The sequence below is a fragment of the Elgaria multicarinata genome, chromosome 20 (assembly GCF_023053635.1).
Source record: "Elgaria multicarinata webbii isolate HBS135686 ecotype San Diego chromosome 20, rElgMul1.1.pri, whole genome shotgun sequence".
NCBI lineage: Eukaryota > Metazoa > Chordata > Lepidosauria > Squamata > Anguidae > Elgaria > Elgaria multicarinata.
The window spans coordinates 17,126,874-17,148,485 of record NC_086190.1 but is presented as its reverse complement, the minus strand read 5'-3'; the positions used below and the strand labels follow the sequence as shown (position 1 = coordinate 17,148,485).

At 45.1% G+C, this 21,612-nt stretch overlaps 1 protein-coding gene across 2 annotated transcripts in view; it reads right to left on the bottom strand.

Annotated features, from left to right (window-relative positions):
* The window catches only part of MTOR (mechanistic target of rapamycin kinase), a 109,382-nt gene extending 88,554 nt beyond the window's left edge, over nucleotides 1–20,828 (bottom strand). For both annotated transcript variants that reach the window (XM_063145475.1, XM_063145476.1), the window contains exons 1-13: nucleotides 20,749–20,828; nucleotides 16,996–17,144; nucleotides 15,980–16,088; nucleotides 15,414–15,646; nucleotides 14,143–14,343; nucleotides 13,782–13,916; nucleotides 13,060–13,335; nucleotides 10,305–10,413; nucleotides 9,226–9,412; nucleotides 7,301–7,429; nucleotides 1,821–2,065; nucleotides 1,240–1,455; nucleotides 582–787 (exon numbers count right to left, since the gene is read on the bottom strand). In XM_063145475.1, coding sequence (XP_063001545.1) covers nucleotides 582–787; nucleotides 1,240–1,455; nucleotides 1,821–2,065; nucleotides 7,301–7,429; nucleotides 9,226–9,412; nucleotides 10,305–10,413; nucleotides 13,060–13,335; nucleotides 13,782–13,916; nucleotides 14,143–14,343; nucleotides 15,414–15,646; nucleotides 15,980–16,088; nucleotides 16,996–17,115 — 2,166 coding nt within the window. In that variant the 5' untranslated portion in view covers nucleotides 17,116–17,144; nucleotides 20,749–20,828. The remainder of the gene's footprint in view (nucleotides 1–581; nucleotides 788–1,239; nucleotides 1,456–1,820; nucleotides 2,066–7,300; nucleotides 7,430–9,225; nucleotides 9,413–10,304; nucleotides 10,414–13,059; nucleotides 13,336–13,781; nucleotides 13,917–14,142; nucleotides 14,344–15,413; nucleotides 15,647–15,979; nucleotides 16,089–16,995; nucleotides 17,145–20,748) is intronic.
* Nucleotides 20,829–21,612: the final 784 nt, after the last annotated feature.

Below are 21,612 nucleotides of genomic sequence, written 5' to 3'. Positions count from 1 at the left end.
TGTAGAGCGCAGTGTACGGGTAGGTTCATGTCATGATGTTGATGCAATGTAGAAAACAGCACTTAGAACATATCAAGCAAGCTCTGGGATTCATCTGTTTTTGATCTGCGCATCAGACTGCCAATTTTCAGACTGGCTGGGAGGCTGCACCCAAGAAGACACGATGAAGTCATGTCCCTTCCCCGACCTGGTGACTTCCAGATGTTTTGGATCTCAATTCCCAGCATTCCTGAGCAGTGGGCTGATGGGAGTTGAAGTTCAAAGAATCTGGAAGGTACCAGGTTGGGGACGGCTGCTCTATATCGATACAGGTGTTCACATTCTGTCCTGTGCTCTTTGTGAGTAAGGGTTGGATATAAATTAAATTAAATAAATAAATAAACCTGCCTCCCTAGTTTAAGATGGATGAAGGTAGCTGTAGGCCGACACAACTGGAAGACCAACCCTGACCCACGGAATGTGGTAAAACTAGCCAAGCGTACTTGTTGCAAAGGCAGAAGAAAGCAAGGCTTTGGTTTGTGTCTTCGCAACCAGGGCCGGACGGTTTCACCGCCCCACCCGCCGCCGCCCAACTCCATTACCTGAATTAGCATCTTGCGCAGGAACGGCATGACAAAAGCGGGGTTCATACTGCTCAGCCGGCCCACGGTGCAGATGGCCAGCTCGCGGATTTCAAACACCTGGTCGTTCAGAGCCACGAAGAGGGCCTGCAAGTTCTCCGCCTGGGCCAGGTGTGCGTCAAAGCGCTCGTCCAAGGAAGCCAGCACGCAGTAGCGGATGTCAGGGTCTGGAAGAGCACGTTTGAACAGCACATGCTTAGCATGATGGGGGCTTAGCAGCGCTCAGTGGTATGTCAGAGCCCCGAAAAGAGTACATAGAACGTGAGAAGCTGCCGTAGGCCAGGTCCGACTCTTTGTCTGTCGAACCCAGCGTTTTGTACACACAGTGGCCAACCAGCTGCCCACAGAAAACCCACAAGTAGGACTTGAGTGCAACATCACCCTCCCCACGCCCATGTTCCTGAGCCAGTGATATTCATAAGCATATTGCCTCTGATGCTAGAAGTAGCACACAGCCATCAGGAGCAGCCGTTGCCAGCCTTCTCCTCAATGAATTTGTCCGATCCCTTTTTACAGCCATCCAACATTAACGTTAAGAGCAGAACAAAGCGGGATTACTGTGACCCTTCCCCCTGCCAAGGCCCGGCAAAAGCGTCCACCTTCTGGTCTCTGCACTCACCTGGGTCTGTGATTCCGACCACTAACAGCTTGCTGAGGACGTCCGCCACCACCTGGACCGCGGTCTGGCTGACCACGTGGGCGTGCCCGCTGATCAAATGAATGGACGGCGTGAGCAAGCGAGAACACGTGCGAGCGGCCTCCATCCGGACCTCCTTGTGCTCGCTATTGAGGAAGTGATCCGCACAGTGTCGGACAAACTGAGTCAGTGAATGTCCTAAAAAGCGGGGGGGTGGGGGTGGGGAAAGAAGAGTCAATGGTGACGAGAGAAGATTTTGCCGGCTTTCCTCACATCTACAAATGCTTGAAGGGTGCATCTCTTATCGGTGCTTCTCATTTGTTAAGATTTCAGGTTGTACATTCATAAAAATAGCGGAAGCGGCCCTTATGCTGAGTCGGGCCCTTGGCTCTTCAAGCCCAGTATTGCCAACACTGACCGGCAGCGGCTCTCCGGGTTTCAAGCAGATGATTTCCCTGCCTGGCAGGCGATGCTTGGGGTCGAACCTGGGAGCTTCTGCCTGCAACGCAGGTGCTCTACCACCACGCCACGGCCACCCCCTCTCCGCCCCCAAGATCGCTTACCTTCGAACTCAAAGCTGCCCAGGGTGCGGAGCGCGAGTGTGAGGCTGCCCACGTCGTTGGCCTCGGGAAGGTTGGAGAGGCTGGGAGAAGCCAGCTGGTGAGCCAGGCCTTTGGGCATGCCCGGATGGCGCAGGGGCCGATGCATCAGAACCAAGGAGAGCATTTTCAGCAGCCCGTCCTGGATCTCCTTCTTGAGCTGCGGGATCTGGCGACTCAAGTCGTACAGCACGGCCGTCAGAGCAGGGCTGAGGGGAAAGGCGCGGAGCCACAAGGTTTATTTGGTTCGACAAAACGTTAGGCGGGGGCTTCCCAAGTCCCTACTAGCTCTGGCTGAGACGAGTAACCCACATCCAGGCTGCATCACTCTGGGCAGGGACTCGAACGATGGAACGCGCCTTCAGGTCGTATCTATTATCAAGATCCTCCAGATGTTTATTTATTTATTTATTTCATTTCTATACCTCCCAATAGCCGAAGCTCTCTGGGCGGTTCACAAAAATTAAAACCATAATAAAACAACCAACAGGTTAAAAACACAAATACAAGAAATACAGTATATAAAAAAGCACAACCAGGATAAAACCACGCAGCAAAATTGATAGAAGATTAAAATACAGAGTTAGAACAGTAAAGTTTAAATTTAAGTTGAAATTAAGTATTAAAATACTGAGAGAATAAAAAGGTCTTCAGCTGGAGACGAAAAGAGTACAGTGTAGGCGCCAGGCGGACCTCTCTGGGGAGCTCGTTCCACAGCCGGGGTGCCACAGCGGAGAAGGCCCTCCTCCTAGTAGCCACTTGCCTCACTTCCTTTGGCAGGGGCTCACGGAGAAGGGCCCCTGTAGATGATCTTAAGGTCTGGGCAGGTACATATGGGAGGAGGCGTTCCTTCAAATAACCTGGCCCCAAACCGTTCAGGGCTTTAAACGGGATAGAAAGCAAGTGTGTTAGGGGGAATCTAGGCGAGAAGATGTCTATCTACATGACAGTTCTCTCTATTTACATGACAGTTCTCTCTCTGTCACAAGTGCAGAACCTCGTTCAGCTCAAATTCCATTTGGAGAATCTCTCAAGGGCCACATTCCAGTGTTGGGAAGCGCCCCAAAGCCACAAGATACCAGCATACGGTAGCTTGAAAGTGGTAGCTTGAAAGTTTGATCGCTGGCAACTTATCCTCAAGAGAGACATTTCAACTGTTTAGAATTGGGGAAGGGGGACTTCATAGAAGCCAGAAAACCATTGAACGACCAGTGGTTGGGGAGAAAAGAGGTGGCAACAAAAAACATCCCAAAGAAAAAGAAAACCAAGAAGGCAAGATGGCTGTCTGCTGAGACACTGGAAGTAGCCCAAGAATGAAGGAAAGCAAAAGGCAACAGTGATAGGGGGAGATATGCCCAATTAAATGCAAAATTCCAGAGGTTAGCCAGAAGAGATAAGGAATTATTTTTAAACAAGCAATGTGCAGAAGTGGAAGAAGACAATAGAATAGGAAGGACAAGAGACCTCTTCCAGAAAATTAGAAACATCGGAGGTAAATTCCAGGCAAAAATGGGTATGATCAAAAACAAAGATGGCAAGGACCTAACAGAAATAGAAGAGATCAAGAAAAGGTGGCAAGAATATACGTAAGATCTGTATAGGAAGGATAATAATATCGGGGATAGCTCAGACAGTGTGGTCAGTGAGTTAGAGCCAGACATCCTGAAGAGTGAGCTTGAATGGGCCTTAAGAAGCATTGCCAATAACAAGGCAGCAGGAGACGACAGTATCCCAGATGAACTGTTTAAAATATTGCAAGAGGATGCTGTCAAGGTGATGCATGCCATATGCCAGCAAATTTGGAAAACACAAGAATAGCCATCAGACTGAAAAAAATCAACTTATATTCCCATACCAAAAAAGGGAAACACTAAAGAATGTTCAAACTATCGGACAGTGGCACTTATTTCACATGCCAGCAAGGTAATGCTCAAGATCCTGCAAGGTAGACTCCAGCAATTCATGGAGCGAGAATTGCCAGATGTACAAGCTGGGTTTAGAAAAGGCAGAGGAACTAGAGACCAAATTGCCAATATCCGCTGGATAATGGAGAAAGCCAGGGAGTTCCAGAAAAACATCTATTTCTGTTTTATTGACTATTCTAAAGCTTTTGACTGTGTGGATCATAACAAACTGTGGCAAGTTCTTGGTGGTATGGGGATACCAAGTCATCTTGTCTGCCTCCTGAGGAATCTGTATAACGAACAAGTAGCAACGGTAAGAACAGACCACGGAACAACGGACTGGTTTAAGATTGGGAAAGGAGTACGGCAGGGCTGTATACTCTCACCTTACCTATTCAACTTGTATGGAGAACACATCGTGCGACGTGCTGGGCATAACGAATCCAAGGCTCGAGTGAAAATCGCAGGAAGAAACGCTAACAATCTCTGACATGCAGATGACACCACTTTGATGGCTGAATGCGAGGAGGAGCTGAGGAGCCTTATGACAAAGGTGAAAGAAGAAAGTGCAAAAACTGGGTTGCAGTTAAACCTCAAAAAAACCAAGATTATGGCAACCAGCTTGATTGATAACTGGCAAATAGAGGGAGAAAACATGGAGGCAGTGACAGACTTTGTATTTCTGGGCGCAAAGATTACTGCAGACGCTGACTGCAGCCAGGAAATCAGAAGACGTTTACTTCTTGGGAGGAGAGCAATGACGAATCTCGATAAAATAGTTAAGAGCAGAGACACCACACTGACAACAAAGGTCCGCATAGTTAAAGCAATGGTATTCCCCGTAGTAACCTATGGCTGCAAGAGCTGGACCATAAGGAAGGCTGAGCGAAGGAAGATAGATGCTTTGGAACTGTGGTGTTGGAGGAAAATTCTGAGAGTGCCTTGGACTGCAAGAAGATCAAACCAGTCGATACTCCAGGAAATAAAGCCAGACTGCTCACTTGAGGGAATGGTATTAAAGGCAAAACTGAAGTACTTTGGCCACATAATGAGAAGACAGGATACCCTGGAGAAGAGGCTGATGCTAGGGAAAGTGGAAGGCAAAAGGAAGAGGGGCCGACCGAGGGCAAGATGGAGGGATGATATTCTGGAGGTGACAGACTTGACCTTGGGGGAGCTGGGGGTGGCAATGGCCGACAGAAAGCTCTGGCGTGGGCTGGTCCATGAAGTCACGAAGAGTCGGAAACGACTGAACGAATAAACAACAACAACCAGTGAATCTGGAAGGCTGGATTTGAATGCCAAAAGGGTCAAGCTTGACCCCCACCCCAGGCCTGAGGTTCTACACTCCTGCTCTATGTGGAGGGATTTCTGGATAATACGGGGAAACTTTCCATTATGTGAGCCCCCATCTATAGTGGTGCAGCCCAGACACAGCTTCCCACCCTACTGAGGACAGCATGGGAGCAGGGTTGGGCAACGTGGCCCTCCAGATGTTGCTGGACTGCAACTCCCATCAGCCCTACACTGCCTAGCCAACGGTGAGGAATGATGGGCGTTGCAGTCCTTCCGCCAGAAAAGGACAGCTCCGCTTTCCCCCTCACCATCACAGAGAGGAAGAATCCTAATTCTTATGCAAAAAGCAGCCATGAGCTAGTTTTAAATTTGTTAAAGGTTTTAATTTGTTAACGATTTAATACGTTTTTACCTGTGTATATTATTCATTGTTTTACATTGCTCTGATTTTATCTGCGTGCTGCCCTGAGGGTGGGATACATGTTTTAATGGAATAAAAATAAAATGAGCTATGCTCTCGTTCTTATTTCTCCCCTGTAGCACCACAGTGGGGGGGGAGGGGGGGAGAGAGAGAAGAAAATGGACTCTGGACCAGGCGGCCTGTAACTATCGTTTTCCATTTCCTGCACACCTACCAAACTGCAGATCCACTGTCTTGTATGGAAGGATGGAAAAATATCACGGTGTTGATTATAAGCCTTTCTCTCCTTGTTCTCTAGTCCATTCCTCATCTTCTACAACTCCCACCATCCCTGAACATCAGCCATACTAGCTGGGGATAATGGGAGCTGGAGTGCAACAATATTGGGTGACCCAAAGTTGGAATTCACTGCTCTAGCCAAAAAGCCTGGGGTAGTTTTTATCAGTTGCAAGTATTGTTGGAATTAAGTCGACATCAAAAACCCAAATCGTCTGGGCCTATCGGGGAAAAGGCTCTCTTTCCTGCTCACACGGACGTCAAAAAATCCATGTCAGTTCTTGCCAGAATCCTTCAATGCCAAAAAATAAAATAAAAATCCAGTGTCAGACCTGTTGCCTGCATGTAATCCTGTTAGTGGCTAGACTCATGTCAAAAGGGTCAGGGAAGGTCAGATACCCAAACCTGCCCCTAGTTGGCAATTAAAGTATTTGCTAGCTTGGGCATTTGCCCGACAGGAGATATTTCAGATGCCAGAAGTGGACAAGGAGACCTTCTCAGGAATTCATGAGGAATTTTAGACATTTTTAAAATAGCAGCACACCCTGCACTCTCAACAGACACGCAGCAATTTGATATTTCCCTGAAAAACAAACAGGTAGCACCCAGCCCAATCTCCTATGCCTGGCAGACAAGCACAGACAGTAACTAATAGAGCAATCCTATGCTCGTATCTCATATTTCATTTGGACCAGAAATCCAGCCACCGTGTCCAAAGTGTCCGGGGGGGGGGGGAATATAAAAACTCTGCCAGTGCCAACCAATCGGGGACGACTGGCAACCAATCGGGGGGACTGGCAACCAATCGGGGGGACTGGCAACCAATCGGGGGGACTGGCAACCAATCGGGGGGACTGCCCTGGTGATGATGGGGTGACCCAATGAACGCATGATGGGGACACGCCCCTAGCACACCTTCCTGCATCATCATCACCACACACACTCACCAGAGCTCCCTGGTGGCAGAACAGCTACAACAGGTTAGGGCTGCATGTATTGGCAATGCCCAGTAGTTGCTCCCGTTTAGAAGGAGGTTATAATAAGGATAAACTTTGTACTGAAACAATCTTTAATATGGAGCGATGTGCATGTCCTGCTAACTTCTTGGAAGTTAACACCTGGTCAGCGCGAATGGATTTTCAGAGCCCTTATGACAGCGAAAAGCCTTATACTATCACCTTGGAATTGCTCACTACTCATAATGCAGTGGATTGAGGACTTGACAACATTATCAACATTTGTTCGGGTGCTATATCAACGCCACTTGCTGGTTCTGCCTTCCCCAACCTGGTGTGTTGGACTTTGTCCCCCAGCATGCCCCTCGCCAGCCTGGGGCATGCTGGGAGATGTAGTCCAGCACGCCTGGAAGACACCAGGTTGGGGAAGGCTGTGCCGGTTCATAAAGCAGAGCCCCACAAGGCTAGCAGCATTGTATTAGCCAGCTCTCTCCAATGGCAAACGAGAAGCCTCCTTCGACGGTCAGTGAAGGAAAATGCAAACGCCAAAAGCGCCACGTAGTGGTTGGAAGGAGTAACTGAAAGCCCTACCTCAGCCCCACAGCCAGCATGGGCTCCAGAAGCTCCTTGATGTCTTGCTGGATAGAGGGCCCCATCGCTCGTGCCAGCATGCTGATGCAGGTAAAGACCGTGGCATCCACCTGCACCGACTTCTGCCTCCTGGGGGAGAATATCAGAGTTACAAATGCACTGGGAAGGAAGCATCACCCCAAGCAATGATTTTTGTTTGTACTTCCAGTCCCCGTCCCCCATCCCCCCAAAAAGAAACGTGCCCGAAGATACAGCTGGTAAGGACGATTCGAAGACTCCTGGACTCATTTTGGCTGATTGGCAGAGGAGAGGGGGGAGGCACTGAAGGTGCCCTGTTCAATCTGCGTTTAGGGGATTTTGGGCAGAAGAGGCGAGTGAAGCCTGTGACTGGAGAGAGCTGCGAGTCAGAGAGGACAACGCAGAGCTCAATGCACACAAGTGTCTCGATTCAGGGAGTCGTGGTGGGTGTCCTGCTTCTGTTGGGTTGGTAAGCGCAGGATGCAATTTTTTGAGGGCCACTGGGGCGAACATCTATACAGACAGTAAAAACAAGACCTGGAGCTGACTGTAGTTCAGATCACGAACTTCTTATTGCACAATTTAGAATCAAACTAAAGAGAATAGGGAAGACCCACAGATCAGTTAGATATGAGCTCACTAATATTCCTAATGAATATGCAGTGGAAGTGAAGAATAGATTTAAGGGGCTAGATTTAGTAGATAGGGGCCCGGAACAACTATGGACAGAAGTTCGCAACATTGTCCAAGAGGTGGCAAAAAAAACGTCCCAAAGAAAAAGAAAACCAAGAAGGCAAGATGGCTGTCTGCTGAGACACTGGAAGTAGCCCAAGAAAGAAGGAAAGCAAAAGGCAACAGTGATAGGGAGAGATATGCCCAATTAAATGCAAAATTCCAGAGGTTAGCCAGAAGAGATAAGGAATTATTTTTAAACAAGCAATGTGCGGAAGTGGAAGAAGACAATAGAATAGGAAGGACAAGAGACCTCTTCCAGAAAATTAGTAACATCGGAGGTAAATTCCAGGCAAAAATGGGTATGATCAAAAACAAAGATGGCAAGGACCTAACAGAAATAGAAGAGATCAAGAAAAGGTGGCAAGAATATACGGAAGATCTGTATAGGAAGGATAATAATATCGGGGATAGCTCAGACAGTGTGGTCAGTGAGTTAGAGCCAGACATCCTGAAGAGTGAGCTTGAATGGGCTTTAAGAAGCATTGCCAATAACAAGGCAGCAGGAGACGACGGTATCCCAGCTGAACTGTTTAAAATATTGCAAGAGGATGCTGTCAAGGTGATGCATGCCATATGCCAGCAAATTTAGAAAACACAAGAATGGCCATCAGACTGGAAAAAATGAACTTATATTCCCATACTAAAAAAGGGAAACACTCAAGAATGTTCAAACTATCAGACAGTGGCACTTATTTCACATGCCAGCAAGATCCTGCAAGGTAGACTCCAGCAATTCATGGAGCGAGAATTGCCAGATGTACAAGCTGGGTTTAGAAAAGGCAGAGGAACTAGAGACCAAATTGCCAATATCCGATGGATAACGGAGAAAGCCAGGGAGTTCCAGAAAAACATCCAGAACGGAACGGAGCCTCATTGACCACGCAGACTGTTTGTTGGGTGTGAACGCTCTTCTTTGAGCCTTTCCCAATATCTCCTCTGCAAAGAAGTTTACTGTAAAAGGATCGGTACTTTTCAAAGAAGAACGCTCAGACTCACAGCAAACCCCGCCAAAGGCCTTAATTTTGGCAGCTCCTGTACGTGTGAGCAGAGCTTGTATTGACAACCCCAAGAATCCTCCCTCCAGCTAGAGAACTCTCATTCAGCTAGAGAGAGGGGTGTGTGTGTTTAAAAAATGCCAAGGCCATCTCCCATCTTTGCAAGCCTCCACTCACTTGTGGGCAAATTCCTTCAGCGGCAAGGCGGCCTTGATAATTTCGAGGACCCTGGGCAAGTAAACCTGGAATTCTGACCGTACGGCCACCGAGAGTAAGCCCAGGGCTTGGAAAGCGGCCGTCCGCTCCTTTTCTTTCTTAACGCAGCTCAGGACATGGTTCATGGTGTCTGGAAGGTAGTGGTCAGCTGGTCACACCCAAAAAAAATGGAGAGAAGAAGCACAAGCAGTTATTTGTCATGCTTACTTTAGTTAAAAAGAAAGGGCTCATTGGTCAACCCTGCCCAAAACCTATTTCCCAAAAGCGCAGTTTTCAAATGCAGCTGGATGGAGGGGCCCAGCATCATTAAGCAGTAATGAAGGGAAGGCAGTTTGTACATACTGGCTCAGTTCAGACAACACATTAGTCAACGCAGTTCCTAGGGGGTGCGCCCCACGCAAAATGTTCTAACTCCACCGTTGTGTGACTGTGGGCTACCGTGGAGTTGAATAAAATCCATCATGACGTTTGTTTGAAGGTTCCTCCACCCTCTCTCCTCCCCCGGTCCTCCCAATGGTATCCCATCAGCCATTGCTAAAAAAAACCCACACACAATTCCAGTGGCTCTCCTAGAGCGGCACTCACTCCTTTCGCTGCTCTTGCCAGGGAACTCTGTAGCCAGTGGGAAAAGTCAACTCAACTCAATAGAAAACTCCACGGAGCCCTCCACGCAACACAACCCTCCTCTGCAGTGTGGATATTCAGCATGGAGTGTTTTCTAAAAAAAAACACCCTCTATTGTGGGGTGGAGTTTTCCCGTCAGACAACACATTTCTCAACGGTGGTGTAAAAACTCCACCACGGAGTTCTAAAACCACCACTGAGAAACGTGTTGTCTGAACTGAGCCACACAGAGGTTAATTCTTGACCACCAGGGAGAAGGTACAGAGGAAGAACTACAACTGAGGTATGATTCTAGTTCCAAGGCCTATCGTTAAGCAACCCTTAGGCTTAGCGGGGTTGAACTTCAGCCCGAATCCCAACACAGCCCTTCCCAACTCAACCCTGCCTCTGGAAAGTTGCATTCAGGATCCTCTTACCTGTGAACGCAGAAGGGCGAAAGGCAGCCAGCCGCGGCAGTAAGCTGAGGACCGTCATTTGGATCAGGGAGTTCTTGCTGCTGCGGCACTTCAGAACCCAATAGCACACCTGAGAAATGAAAAGGCGGCATGTCTGTGGTCTAGCTAAACTCATACAAAACGGCACATGTGGTGGTAGATTCGTGTCTGGGCTGTACCACTTTCAGATAATAAACGTTTTCCTATAGCATCCTGAGACTTCTCTCCCTTTTTGTGTGCATCTGGGATGCTCACTGCGCCTTGCACCCTGTGCCACTTCAGACTGCAGGTGGAGGTAGAGATATAAACACGGGGAGAGGGGCAGAAGAAGTCAGGGCCTTTTCCAATTTTTCTAATGGAAAAATGAAACATTTGTGGCGGGGGGAAGCTCATTACGATACATTTTATCTTCTAGAATAATGAATGTAATTAGAGATGTAAAATTTCTGGAAATTTTGAAGCCATGGGAAAAAAATTGTTTTTTCCCTTTTTTTCAGGGGCGGGGAGGAATGGAAATTTTCGGAAAAATTGAAATAATGGAATATGAGCACTTTTTACAGATTGAAAGTCACTTTGTTACTTTAGTAACATAAAATGCAATTATGTCCCAGTTGGTTTGGCATAAAATTATTACATTTGGTATATTAAAAGTACAGTGTATTCAAACAATTATTACAAATTTAATTTAGGTTTTTTGGGGGTAACAAATGGAGCTACAAGCTCCTGAACTGTTAGGAACACCTGAACAGTAAGGAACCTCTTTGGTTCTGCCAGTTTATGAGGAGCAGGCAAAAAATCAATTTGAAAAAACAACAGAAGAAACCACCAACATTAGCAACAAAGATTTTTTTTTATGTCTCCTCTAGTCCTCCATAGTGTCAAGCAGACATAAAGCACCCATTCCCATAAAAACAACTGAGAAAAAAGGGGGGACCCAAGATTCAATGAATATGCATGAAATTTAATCAGACTCATTTTCTGACCTATAGCTATCACTATTAGTTTCAGTCTCTGCTTCCATGGCAGTGCTGCCTCCTAGAGGCAGAAATGCATCTTCCTCTTGCATTTGAGAGTTGTAGTCTCAGTTTGCAACCTGGGACTTGCTTGTTCTTGGTGCACAGACATTGTAATAATCTGATACTGTACAGTTTTTAGAAATCATTTGGAGAAGTAAATACCTGAACACCTTGTCTTAAACATTTTATTCTTCATGCTAAAATAAAACATCCCGATATCCGTTTTTTCTTCATTTTTTTCCGAAAAAAACCAAAAGAGGCTTCAGGGGGAAAAACGGAAAAACTGGGTTTGTTCCAAATTTTTCCGGTTTTTTTCCAGGCCTTCACATCTCTAAATGTAATATTGTTTTCCCAGCAGCGTTTTAAGAAATGGTTTGAGATACACTTTATTCCTTCAAAAATCTGCAGTAGTGGGTAACTACAATTCTGCCATACTGTCATGCTCCTTAAGAGTATGATTCATCAGGCAAGGGACAGATATCATCCCATTATCTCCTCACTGATTCTGCACATCCTTTTGTCTCGTTTCATCTATTTCTGGGTAAAGCTGTCTGGAGGGGAGATGGTTTCTAAGCTCCAATAATAAAAGCTTTCTTTTGTTTACCATAACATTGACAGTTTGTTTTAAGAACTTCGGCTGTGGGGCGGTATATAAATGTAATAAATAAATAAATAAATTTCCCCACTATTATCCCAACTAAAAACACACACACACACACAAAGATGTTTGGTACCCTAGGGTATCCATCTCTAAACCTCTGCATGGCTTCGAATTATATATCTGTAACCATGGAGACATCGATTGAGCTTATGAAGACTACGAGCGCTAAAGCCGAAGGAAAATGAAAGTGAACAAGCTCACGCCACGGTTTGACGTGATGTCTGAACTGAGCCGCTTGAGAAAGATTTATTTTATTTTTATTTATTTAAAGGATGCTTCTCAAGGTGTGCACATTTGTTGCATCTGGGGACAAATTAAAAGAGGGGCGCACCAAGAACTTAAGAAGAGCCAATGCTGGATCCAACCAAAGGCCTGTCTAGCCAAGCATTTTATTCTCAGAGTGGCCCAGCTATGCCCCTATCTGGACAGGGATAACCTAGCTGCAGTCGTCCATGCTCTGGTAACCTCCAAATTAGATTACTGCAACGCCCTCTACGTGGGGCAGCCTTTGAAGACGGTTCGGAAGCTCCAGCTTGTGCAAAATGCAGCGGCCAGATTGATAACTGGAACAAGGAGGTTTGAGCATATAACACCGATTCTGACCCGCTTGCATTGGCTGCCTATACGTTTCCAAGCCCAATTCAAGGCGCTGGTTTTAACCTATAAAGCCCTACACGGCTTGGGACCACAATACCTGACGGAACACCTCTCCCGACATGAACCTACCTATACACTGCGCTCAACATCTAAGGTCCTCCTCTGAGTGCCTACTCCGAGGGAAGCTCGGAGGACGGCAACAAGGGAGAGGGCCTTTTCAGTGGTGGCTCCCCAATTATCCCGATGAGGCTCGCCTGGCGCCAACATTATCATCTTTTCGGCGCCAGGTCAAGACCTTTCTCTTCTCCCAGGCATTTAACAACATATGCTAAGTTTGTTTTCTAACGGACCTCAGAACTGTTGTTTTAAATAAACTATATGCCTATAGGAAGGCCAGGATGGCACATGAACACACTCTCTTCATCTTCTCAGAAGACTAGCACACGGAGGCCCTCAAACTCACCTGATCAAACTTCTCTTCCATCAGCTCTCTGCAGCACCGGCTCTCTACCAAGGTCGACTTGACGGGGACAGGTGATGCACCAAAGCCCATGATCCCCGGCTGGGGGCTGAAGCCCAGTAGCCCTACCAAGGCATTGGACTGCTGGGGCTGTACAGACTGGAAACTGGAAAAGGGGGTGATGTGGCGAGGTTTGGTCCCGAAGCCCAACAGGTCCTTGCAATACTTGTCATGTACCATCTGCTGCTGCGTGATCTCCTCCATCTCCTCTCGAAGACGCTACACGGAGGGGAGGAAAAGGATGAATGGATCGCAAGTGACCAGCAAGCCTATAATCCTCCATGAATTCATCTAAACCGATTTAAAAGCATCTAGCCATGAGGTATTTGGGCTGCTTTTCCCCCGGGCTCCCATTTACTTGAGCTGATCCAAAATACTGAACTAGTGGCTTTAAAAGGCTGCTGGCACCTCAACGTCGAAGGCTAGCAGTGGCACCAAAGATAACCTGCTCAATGGCTCAGAAAGGGAACTAGCAGGCTACCTTTAAAGATCCATCACTATGCCAACTAGTCCAACCCTAATACGCTCAGCTTTAAGTAATGGCGAGAGTCAGAGTGGCCACCTTAGTTCACCTGCCCAAAGCACTCTTAATTTATTTCAACATTCTTTAAATGCTGCCATTCAGGGCAGAAAAGGCCTACCAAGGAGGCTCAGACCCAACTCACCTCTCCCTCCATGCTGCTGATCCTGACCAGCTCGTTTAGGATGAGTAAGGCACCATGGATGCGGTCATCACGGTTCATGCCTTTCTCCTTGGCCACGGTCTCGTCGAAACCCTTCTCCGCTTCCTCGTACGTTTGCTGAAATGACATTGCTACTACTTAGGAAAAATAGCTATACACCCAAAAAATGATCCAAGCGCTTATATCGTATCCCTGTATCGGTAAGGCCGGATGGCATTATTATCTCTGCAATGCAGATCCGGGAGGGGCGGGGAGGCTGAGAAATGAGTGGCTCGCACAAGGTGATTCCACGGATTCTGAAATTTGAACCAAGGAATTCTTGCCTCAAGCCATCTCTCCTTACCCGGTACCACTGCGGCTTCTGCATCTCTTTTGACTCCCGCTGAGTTGTCAGGATGAGGCAGGCTCGTAAGGCGGAAACGGCTCCCTCGCGGATGGCTTGCTTGGGATCCCAGACGGCAACAAAAATATTGTCAAAAAATGGCTGCACTTGCTGGAAGAAGAATGTGGGGACACTGATCGCCAGCTCCCGCAAAACCAAGACCTGGAAGGAAGGGAAAGAGATGAAACCGAAGAAGCCAAAGGGTCGGAATGAGAATTCAGAGGCTTATCAACTGAGTAGGCAGCCTTACTCGCACACAGAGACAACACATACAGAGGCAGTGAATTTCGTGACACCCGCCTGAACTTTATACAAAGCTCTCTGTCTAATAATAATTCAAGGGCAGGAATGTACTTATACTCCATTTTTTCGCAAGAAATCAAAGTTTCTTCTAACTCTTAGGGCCAAATTAGACGTGACATTAAACATACCTGGATTTTTGTTCTCCGGGCCTTTTAAGCTCTGAGCTCTAACTCCTTTTAATCGCTTGGTCTTTTTTATTGTTCGTAAATATAAATAAACATAACTTAAAACAGTCCCAAAGAGCATTGGGAACTGTAGTTTAGGGGAAGCTGGAAAACATCCTCCAGTTGTTTCGGAATTCAATCCCCAGAATTCCTGACTGTTGGCCATTAAAGTCATCTCAGAGTGCAGGACACGGAATAACGGGCTCAAGTTACAGAAAGCCAGATTCCGACTGGACATCAGGAAAAACTTCCTGACTGTTAGAGCAGTACGACAGTAGAACCAGTGACCTAGGGAGGTTGTGGGCTCTCCCACCCTAGAGGCCTTCAAGAGGCAGCTGGACAACCATTTGTCAAATATGCTTTAGGGTGGATTCCTGCATTGAGGAGGGGGTTGGACTCGATGGCTTTATAGGCCCCTTCCAACTCTACTATTCTTTGATTCTATGATTCTGTGAAAGTCCAACACAATCTACCTTCTGCCCGCCCCAGATCTAAAAGAGTTCTCAGCATCTTCATCCAAACTCAATTAGCTACTGGTAAAAAAACCTTCAGGGTTTTGAAACAGCACTAGGTAAAATGAAGGTGGAAATTTAAATCGGCAAAATGGGAGTGGGAGAAGACAAGATGAAAAGACAGGACGTGAGCTAAAGGACATAGCTTTGTTCTAGGGCTCTGTTCCTACCTCCTGAAGTACCCTGTGAAGTCCCACTCCAAAAGCCCTCACAAGCAGCTTCTATCAGAGCTATGCAAAGAACAGGCTCTTACCGCCGCATGCCTCCGACCTTCGTTCCGGTCGGCTCCCAGCCACTCCAGAGCCCGCTTCACTTCAAACTCCACGTATTCTGCCGTGAAGGTGTCACCTGCCATGGCAAGGCGCCCGATGGCCTTGGAAGCCATCTCCATGACAACAGGGTCATTGGAGGGAAGGAGGTTCCTTAGGTAGTTGGCAAACCTTCCGATGCGGGTGACATTGCCTCCCTCGACACCAATGAGGCTTGCTGAAAGAGAGAAAGTGATGGGGGAATTTCTTTTAGCATTGTTAGAAAAAAAATGGATAATACATTGGAAGAAACCACTTATCCCTGCGAACCACTTCTTTAAAACACTACCTCTTCCTGTACCACAAGCCGCCAGAGAAAAAGACAGCCACCAGGTTTTGGCAAGCTGAAATTGGTCAGGTAGCCAGAGAAGTGTGATCCTATTCGCTAAGAGCAAAGCCATTTATAGAATTGTACCTGTGTCTCAGAGTGAACTTCTCCAGGCATTAAAATGTGTGATTAAAATAAAGAAATCTCGCCAATTTTTCTGAGGCAAAATATCTAGATACCCACCTATGGCCAAAATGCCTCCTTTCCTCTCGTTTGCATCCGAACTAGAGACCAACTCGAAGATGTGGTGATTCAGCTGGTCGTAAAAACGGGTGGATTCCTCTTGGCTCATCTGTGAAGGAAGGAAAAAAGAATTCAATCCAATAAGCAGGTGCTCCGGGCCATGAACACCCCCAGTGTTTTCTCAGCCTCCATAAATCCTATTGCAGCAAATAAATAAATTATGTAGGTTGAATGCATGATCCAAACTCAAAGAAATCTCTTAGACTTGGTTGTTTGGACCTCGGTTATTATTATTATTATTTATTTATATAGCACCATCTATGTACATGGTGCTGTACAGCGTAAAACAGTAAATAGCAAGACCCTGCCGCATAGGCTTACAATCTATTAAAATCATAGTAGAGCGATAAGGAGGGGAAGAGAATGCAAACAGGCACTGGGTAGGGTAAAACTAACAGTATAACAGTATAAAGTCCAAACAGTGAAGGAGATAGATGTTAGGTTCCTTCCCAAGTTCAGTGACAGAGACTGAGCTTCATATGCAGAATGTCCCGGGTTCAAACATTGTTGTCCCCAGATAAAAGAATAGGAAAGAGCTCCACCTGACATCCTAGAGGGTCATTGCTAGTCAGAATACACAATACTGGGTTGGATGGACGTATATTTTGATCTGCTATAAGGCGGCTTCCTGTGTAGTATGGATTTTTTTTAAAAAAGGCCTATTGGTCTAATTATCATTTAAACAGCATCCATGTAAACAGCAAAGAAAGGCCCCTGCCCCAAAGGAGATTACAATTTAAACTTGGATGACAGCAGGGCGATAGGATGGAGAGAGAAATGTGAACAAATGCAGCTACAAAATTTTAAGGTTGGTTGCAGTTAGGGGTGGGGAATAAGGGATTAACGCAAACGGCTCGTTCAAAAGGCGGTGGGAAATTTTTTTTATCATTTCCCCTTGTTCACACTTCTTACTATCAGGCAAAGTGCATGAAGTTCTCTCCTCCCATTCCACTCACCTCGCGGAGCTCCATGGTAACATAATGCTGCAAATCTTTGGCGGCTTTTGCTCTGGCTTCTTCGTTCCGGCTCTTGAGGCCTCCAGCAAACTGCTGGAGGATAATGACGGTCCCTGACATGATTGCGGGACATCAAGTCCTCTAGGCCCCTTTGAGACAGAAAGGCAGAAGAAAGCAGTTATGAGCTTCTGAAAGAAGAAATTGCAACTCAATGCAGCTCACGTCATCTCAAATCCCTGGATTAAATACATGTTTTCAGACGGCAGGATTTCCTGTGGAATTTCCGTGGAAATGGGGCAGATCCTAAAGAAAGGCCTAAACCAGTTATGAGCATTCAGCTTCCTCAAGTCTTGGTAGGCACAGATACAGAAAAATAATTAGGGGGGGCGGGGAGGAAGGGAAAAAATAAAATAAAACGAGTTAAAATTTTAAAATAAAAGATTACGAGCAATAAGTATTACCCATATTATTAAGAACATAAGAAGAACCTTGCTGGATCAGACCAAGGGTCCATCTAGTTCAGCTCTCAGTTCACACAATGGCCAACCAGCTGTCGGCCAGGAACCAACAAAGCAGGACATGGTGCAACAGCACCCTCCCATCCATGTTCCCCAGCAACTGGTGCACACAGGCTTACTGCCTCGAATACTGGAGACAGCACACAACCATCAGGGCTAGTAGCCATGGATAGCCTTTGCCAGTAGCTAGTAGCAAATCACACAGAGCCACAACCTGTGACCAGACTCAAATACTAGAGGTAAACATTGCATTGTAAATATTTTGGGTACAACTAAGACATGAAAGAGAAGAGATTATAGGCAAGAAGCGTTATTATCATTATCATTCTTACAGTGAAAATATACAAATCTTGAGGTTAAAAACTGCAACACAAATATTTTGGGTAAGATTTTAAAATAAGATAAAAATAGGTGAGAAGGAGGAGGATGGCGATTTCTTTAATGGAGTCAAAGAGTGAGGTAGAAACTGCAATATAAATGTTCTGGATATGATCTTAAAATATTATTTTATTATTATTTACTACATTTATATACTGCCCCATAGTCAAAAGTCTCTGGGTGGTTTACAAATATTAAAACACTGAACGTTAAAAACTGATATACAAAATTTTAAACCATAAAATAAAATTTAAAAACCATAAAAAGCATATATCTATCTATCTCAACTATCAACTCTCAGTAGATCCTTTGTGTATAAACTATGCGTATAAACTATGAATGAATTAATGTTCTCAGCAGTTTCCCGGTCAATTACAAACTAAGCATATGTCTGTTTAAGAAAACCATAAAGACTGATCTCTTCCGGCAGGCCTTTTGTTGTTTATTCGTTCAGTCGCTTCCGACTCTTCGTGACTTCATGGACCAGCCCACGCCAGAGCTTTCTGTCGGCCGTCGCCACCCCCAGCTCCCCCAAGGTCAAGTCTGTCACCTCCAGAACATCATCCATCCATCTTGCCCTTGGTCTGCCCCTCTTCCTTTTGCCTTCCGCTTTCCCTAGCATCAGCCTCTTCTCCAGGGTATCCTGTCTTCTCATTATGTGGCCAAAGTACTTCAGTTTTGCCTTTAATACCATTCCCTCAAGTGAGCAGTCTGGCTTTATTTCCTGGAGTATGGACTGGTTTGATCTTCTTGCAGTCCAAGGCACTCTCAGGATTTTCCTCCAACACCACAGTTCAAAAGCATCTCTCTTCCTTCGCTCAGCTTTCCTTATGGTCCAGCTCTCGCAGCCATAGATTACTACGGGGAATACCATTGCTTTAACTATGCGGACCTTTGTTGTCAGTGTGGTCTCTCTGCTCTTAACTATTTTATCAAGATTTGTCATTGCTCTCCTCCCAAGAAGTAAACATCTTCTGATTTCCTGGCTGCAGTCAACATCTGCAGTAATCTTTGCACCCAGAAATACAAAGTCTGTCACTGCCTCCACGTTTTCTCCCTCTATTTGCCAGTTATCAATCAAGCTGGTTGCCATAACCCAGTTGAATTTTAAGATGCCTTTTTTAATCGTGCTGCTTTTAACGATGCACTGGTTTAAAACGTTTGAATTAGTTGTATGTATTTTATGGTGTTTTTATTTGTGTTGTACCCCGCCTCGATCCAGAGGGAGAGGCGGGTAACAAATATATTTATTATTATTATTATTATTATTAAATACCTGGGAGAAAAGTCTTGACCTGGCACTGAAAATACGTTTTATATGTAAATCTATTATTATTATTATTATTATTATTATTATTATTATTATTATTATATCTTTATATAGCACCATCAATGTACATGGTGCTGTACAGAGTAAAACAGTAAATAGCAAGTATTTAAAATAATTATGAACACTCAGCAGATTCGGGGTCAACTACAAATTCAGAAGATGCTGTTCAACGCCCTGGAGAAAAGTCTTGACCTAGAACTGAAATGTTAGCACCAGGCAAGCCTCATCACGGAGACCATTTCATAATTGAGGGGCCACCACTGAAAAGGCCCTCTCCCTGGTTCCAGGCGAAGAGGGAAAAAACCTCCCCAAAAAGGTTATAAGTGAGAAAAATGGCGATGATGAAGATGATTTTGTTAAAATATTCAAATCCAGAGACAAAACCTGCAATGTTTTAAGTAAGATTTTAAAACAGGATGAAAGAGTACATGAGGCAGAAAGATTATTATTATTGTGTGAAAATATTCAAATCCAGAAGTAAAAACTTCAATATTTTAGGTAAGATTTTAAAACAGGATGAAAGAATTTAATAGGCAGGAAGATTATTATTGTTGTTATTATTGTTGTTGTGTGAAAATATTTAAATCCAGAGGTAAAAACTTCAATATTTTAGGTAAGATTTTAAAACAGGATGAAAGAGTACATGAGGCAGAAAGATTATTATTATTATTGTGTGAAAATATTCAAATCCAGAAGTAAAAACTTCAATATTTTAGGTAAGATTTTAAAACAGGATGGAAGAATTTAATAGGCAGGAAGATTATTATTGTTGTTATTATTGTTGTTGTCGTTGTGTGAAAATATTTAAATCCAGAGATAAAAACTTCAATATTTTAGGTAAGATTTTAAAACAGGATGGAAGAGTTTATGAAGCAGGAAAATTATTATTATTGTTATTGTATGAAAAGATTCAAATCCAGAGATAAAAACTGCAACATTTCAGGTAAGATTTTAAAACAGGATGAAAGAGTTTTTGAGCTAGAAAGATTATTATTGTTGTTATTGTTATTATTATGTGAAAACATTCAACTCCAGAGATAAAAATATACAAATCCAGAGATAAAAATCTATAAATAAATTTTAACTTGGTGTTTTAAGTTCGTAATTTTGCATTGCTGCTGTTTTTATCTGGTTGAGCTTTTATATTGTATTTTATATTATGGTTTTATACTTTGAATGGTTTTAACTTTTGTGAACCGCCCAGAGAGCTCCGGCTATTGGGCGGTATAGAAATGCAATAAATAAATAAATATTGCAATATTTTATTTTAGGTAAGATTTTAAAACAGGATGAAAGAGTTTATGAAGTAGGAAGATTATTATTGTTATTATTATTGTGTGAAAAGATTTAAATCCTGAGGTAAGAACTGCAATATTTTAGATAAGACTTTAAAACAGGATGAAAAGAGTTTATGAGGCAGAAAGATTATAATTATTATTATTGTGTGAATTATTATTATTATTGTGTGAGGGGGAGGGGCAGAAGAGCGGGAATCCCCTCACGGGCGCCGATGGGCCCTTTCCTTACCGCTTTCCTCACAGCCTCCCCGGCCTCATCCTGCCCTCGGCGGCCCCGACGAACCACTCGCTTTTACCCCCTTCTTCCTTTCCCCCAATTTTATTCCTTTCCCCTCCGGCTGTCGGCGCCGCCCCTAACCGGCGAATCCAGCCAATCAGCCTCCGCGATACCGTAAATGGACAAAGCAACTACCAATAGAAAGAGGCGAGGGAAAGAGTGACCGGCGCTTGTCCCCGCCCCCTCCAATAACCTTCCCTTCCCCACCCTCTTCCCAACACTTCTGAAGCAACCACAGAGGAGAGGTAGGAAGAATCGGCCAATCAGAGAACGAGGACCTGGGGATTGACGCTGAAAAGGGCCAATACGCTACAGGAAGGGACAGTCGCAGAGTCGGCGACTGCTTCCGCCCTCGTCCAAGGAGGAGTGAGAAGTGGGCGTGATCTCTCGTGCCTTCAAACAGCTGGCGTCTCTATGGTTGAGCGTCAGTCCGCCGAGATAACTCAGAGGGACCATCCTTAACCGTAATTTCCAGAGCGGGCGCGCAGGCACATATAATTCCTCCCAATATAACTATTGCAAATAAATAATAAATTAGCATTCGTTTTTGTTTTTATAGTTAATAATTAAATTGCAATAATGAATGCTGGTTGACTAGTCCCAACTAGTTCCTCCCTCCCAATCCCCTTTCCTTTTGTGTCATGTCTTTTAGATTGTAAGCCTGTGGGCAGGGACTGTCAAGAAATACTTTTGTAAGCCGCCGTGAGAGCCTTTTTTGGCTGAATGGCGGCATAAAAATCCTTAAATAAATAAATAAAAAATAAAAAATAGTCCCAAGTATAGGAGGGCATTTACCTTGGCTAGATTTAGTGCCTT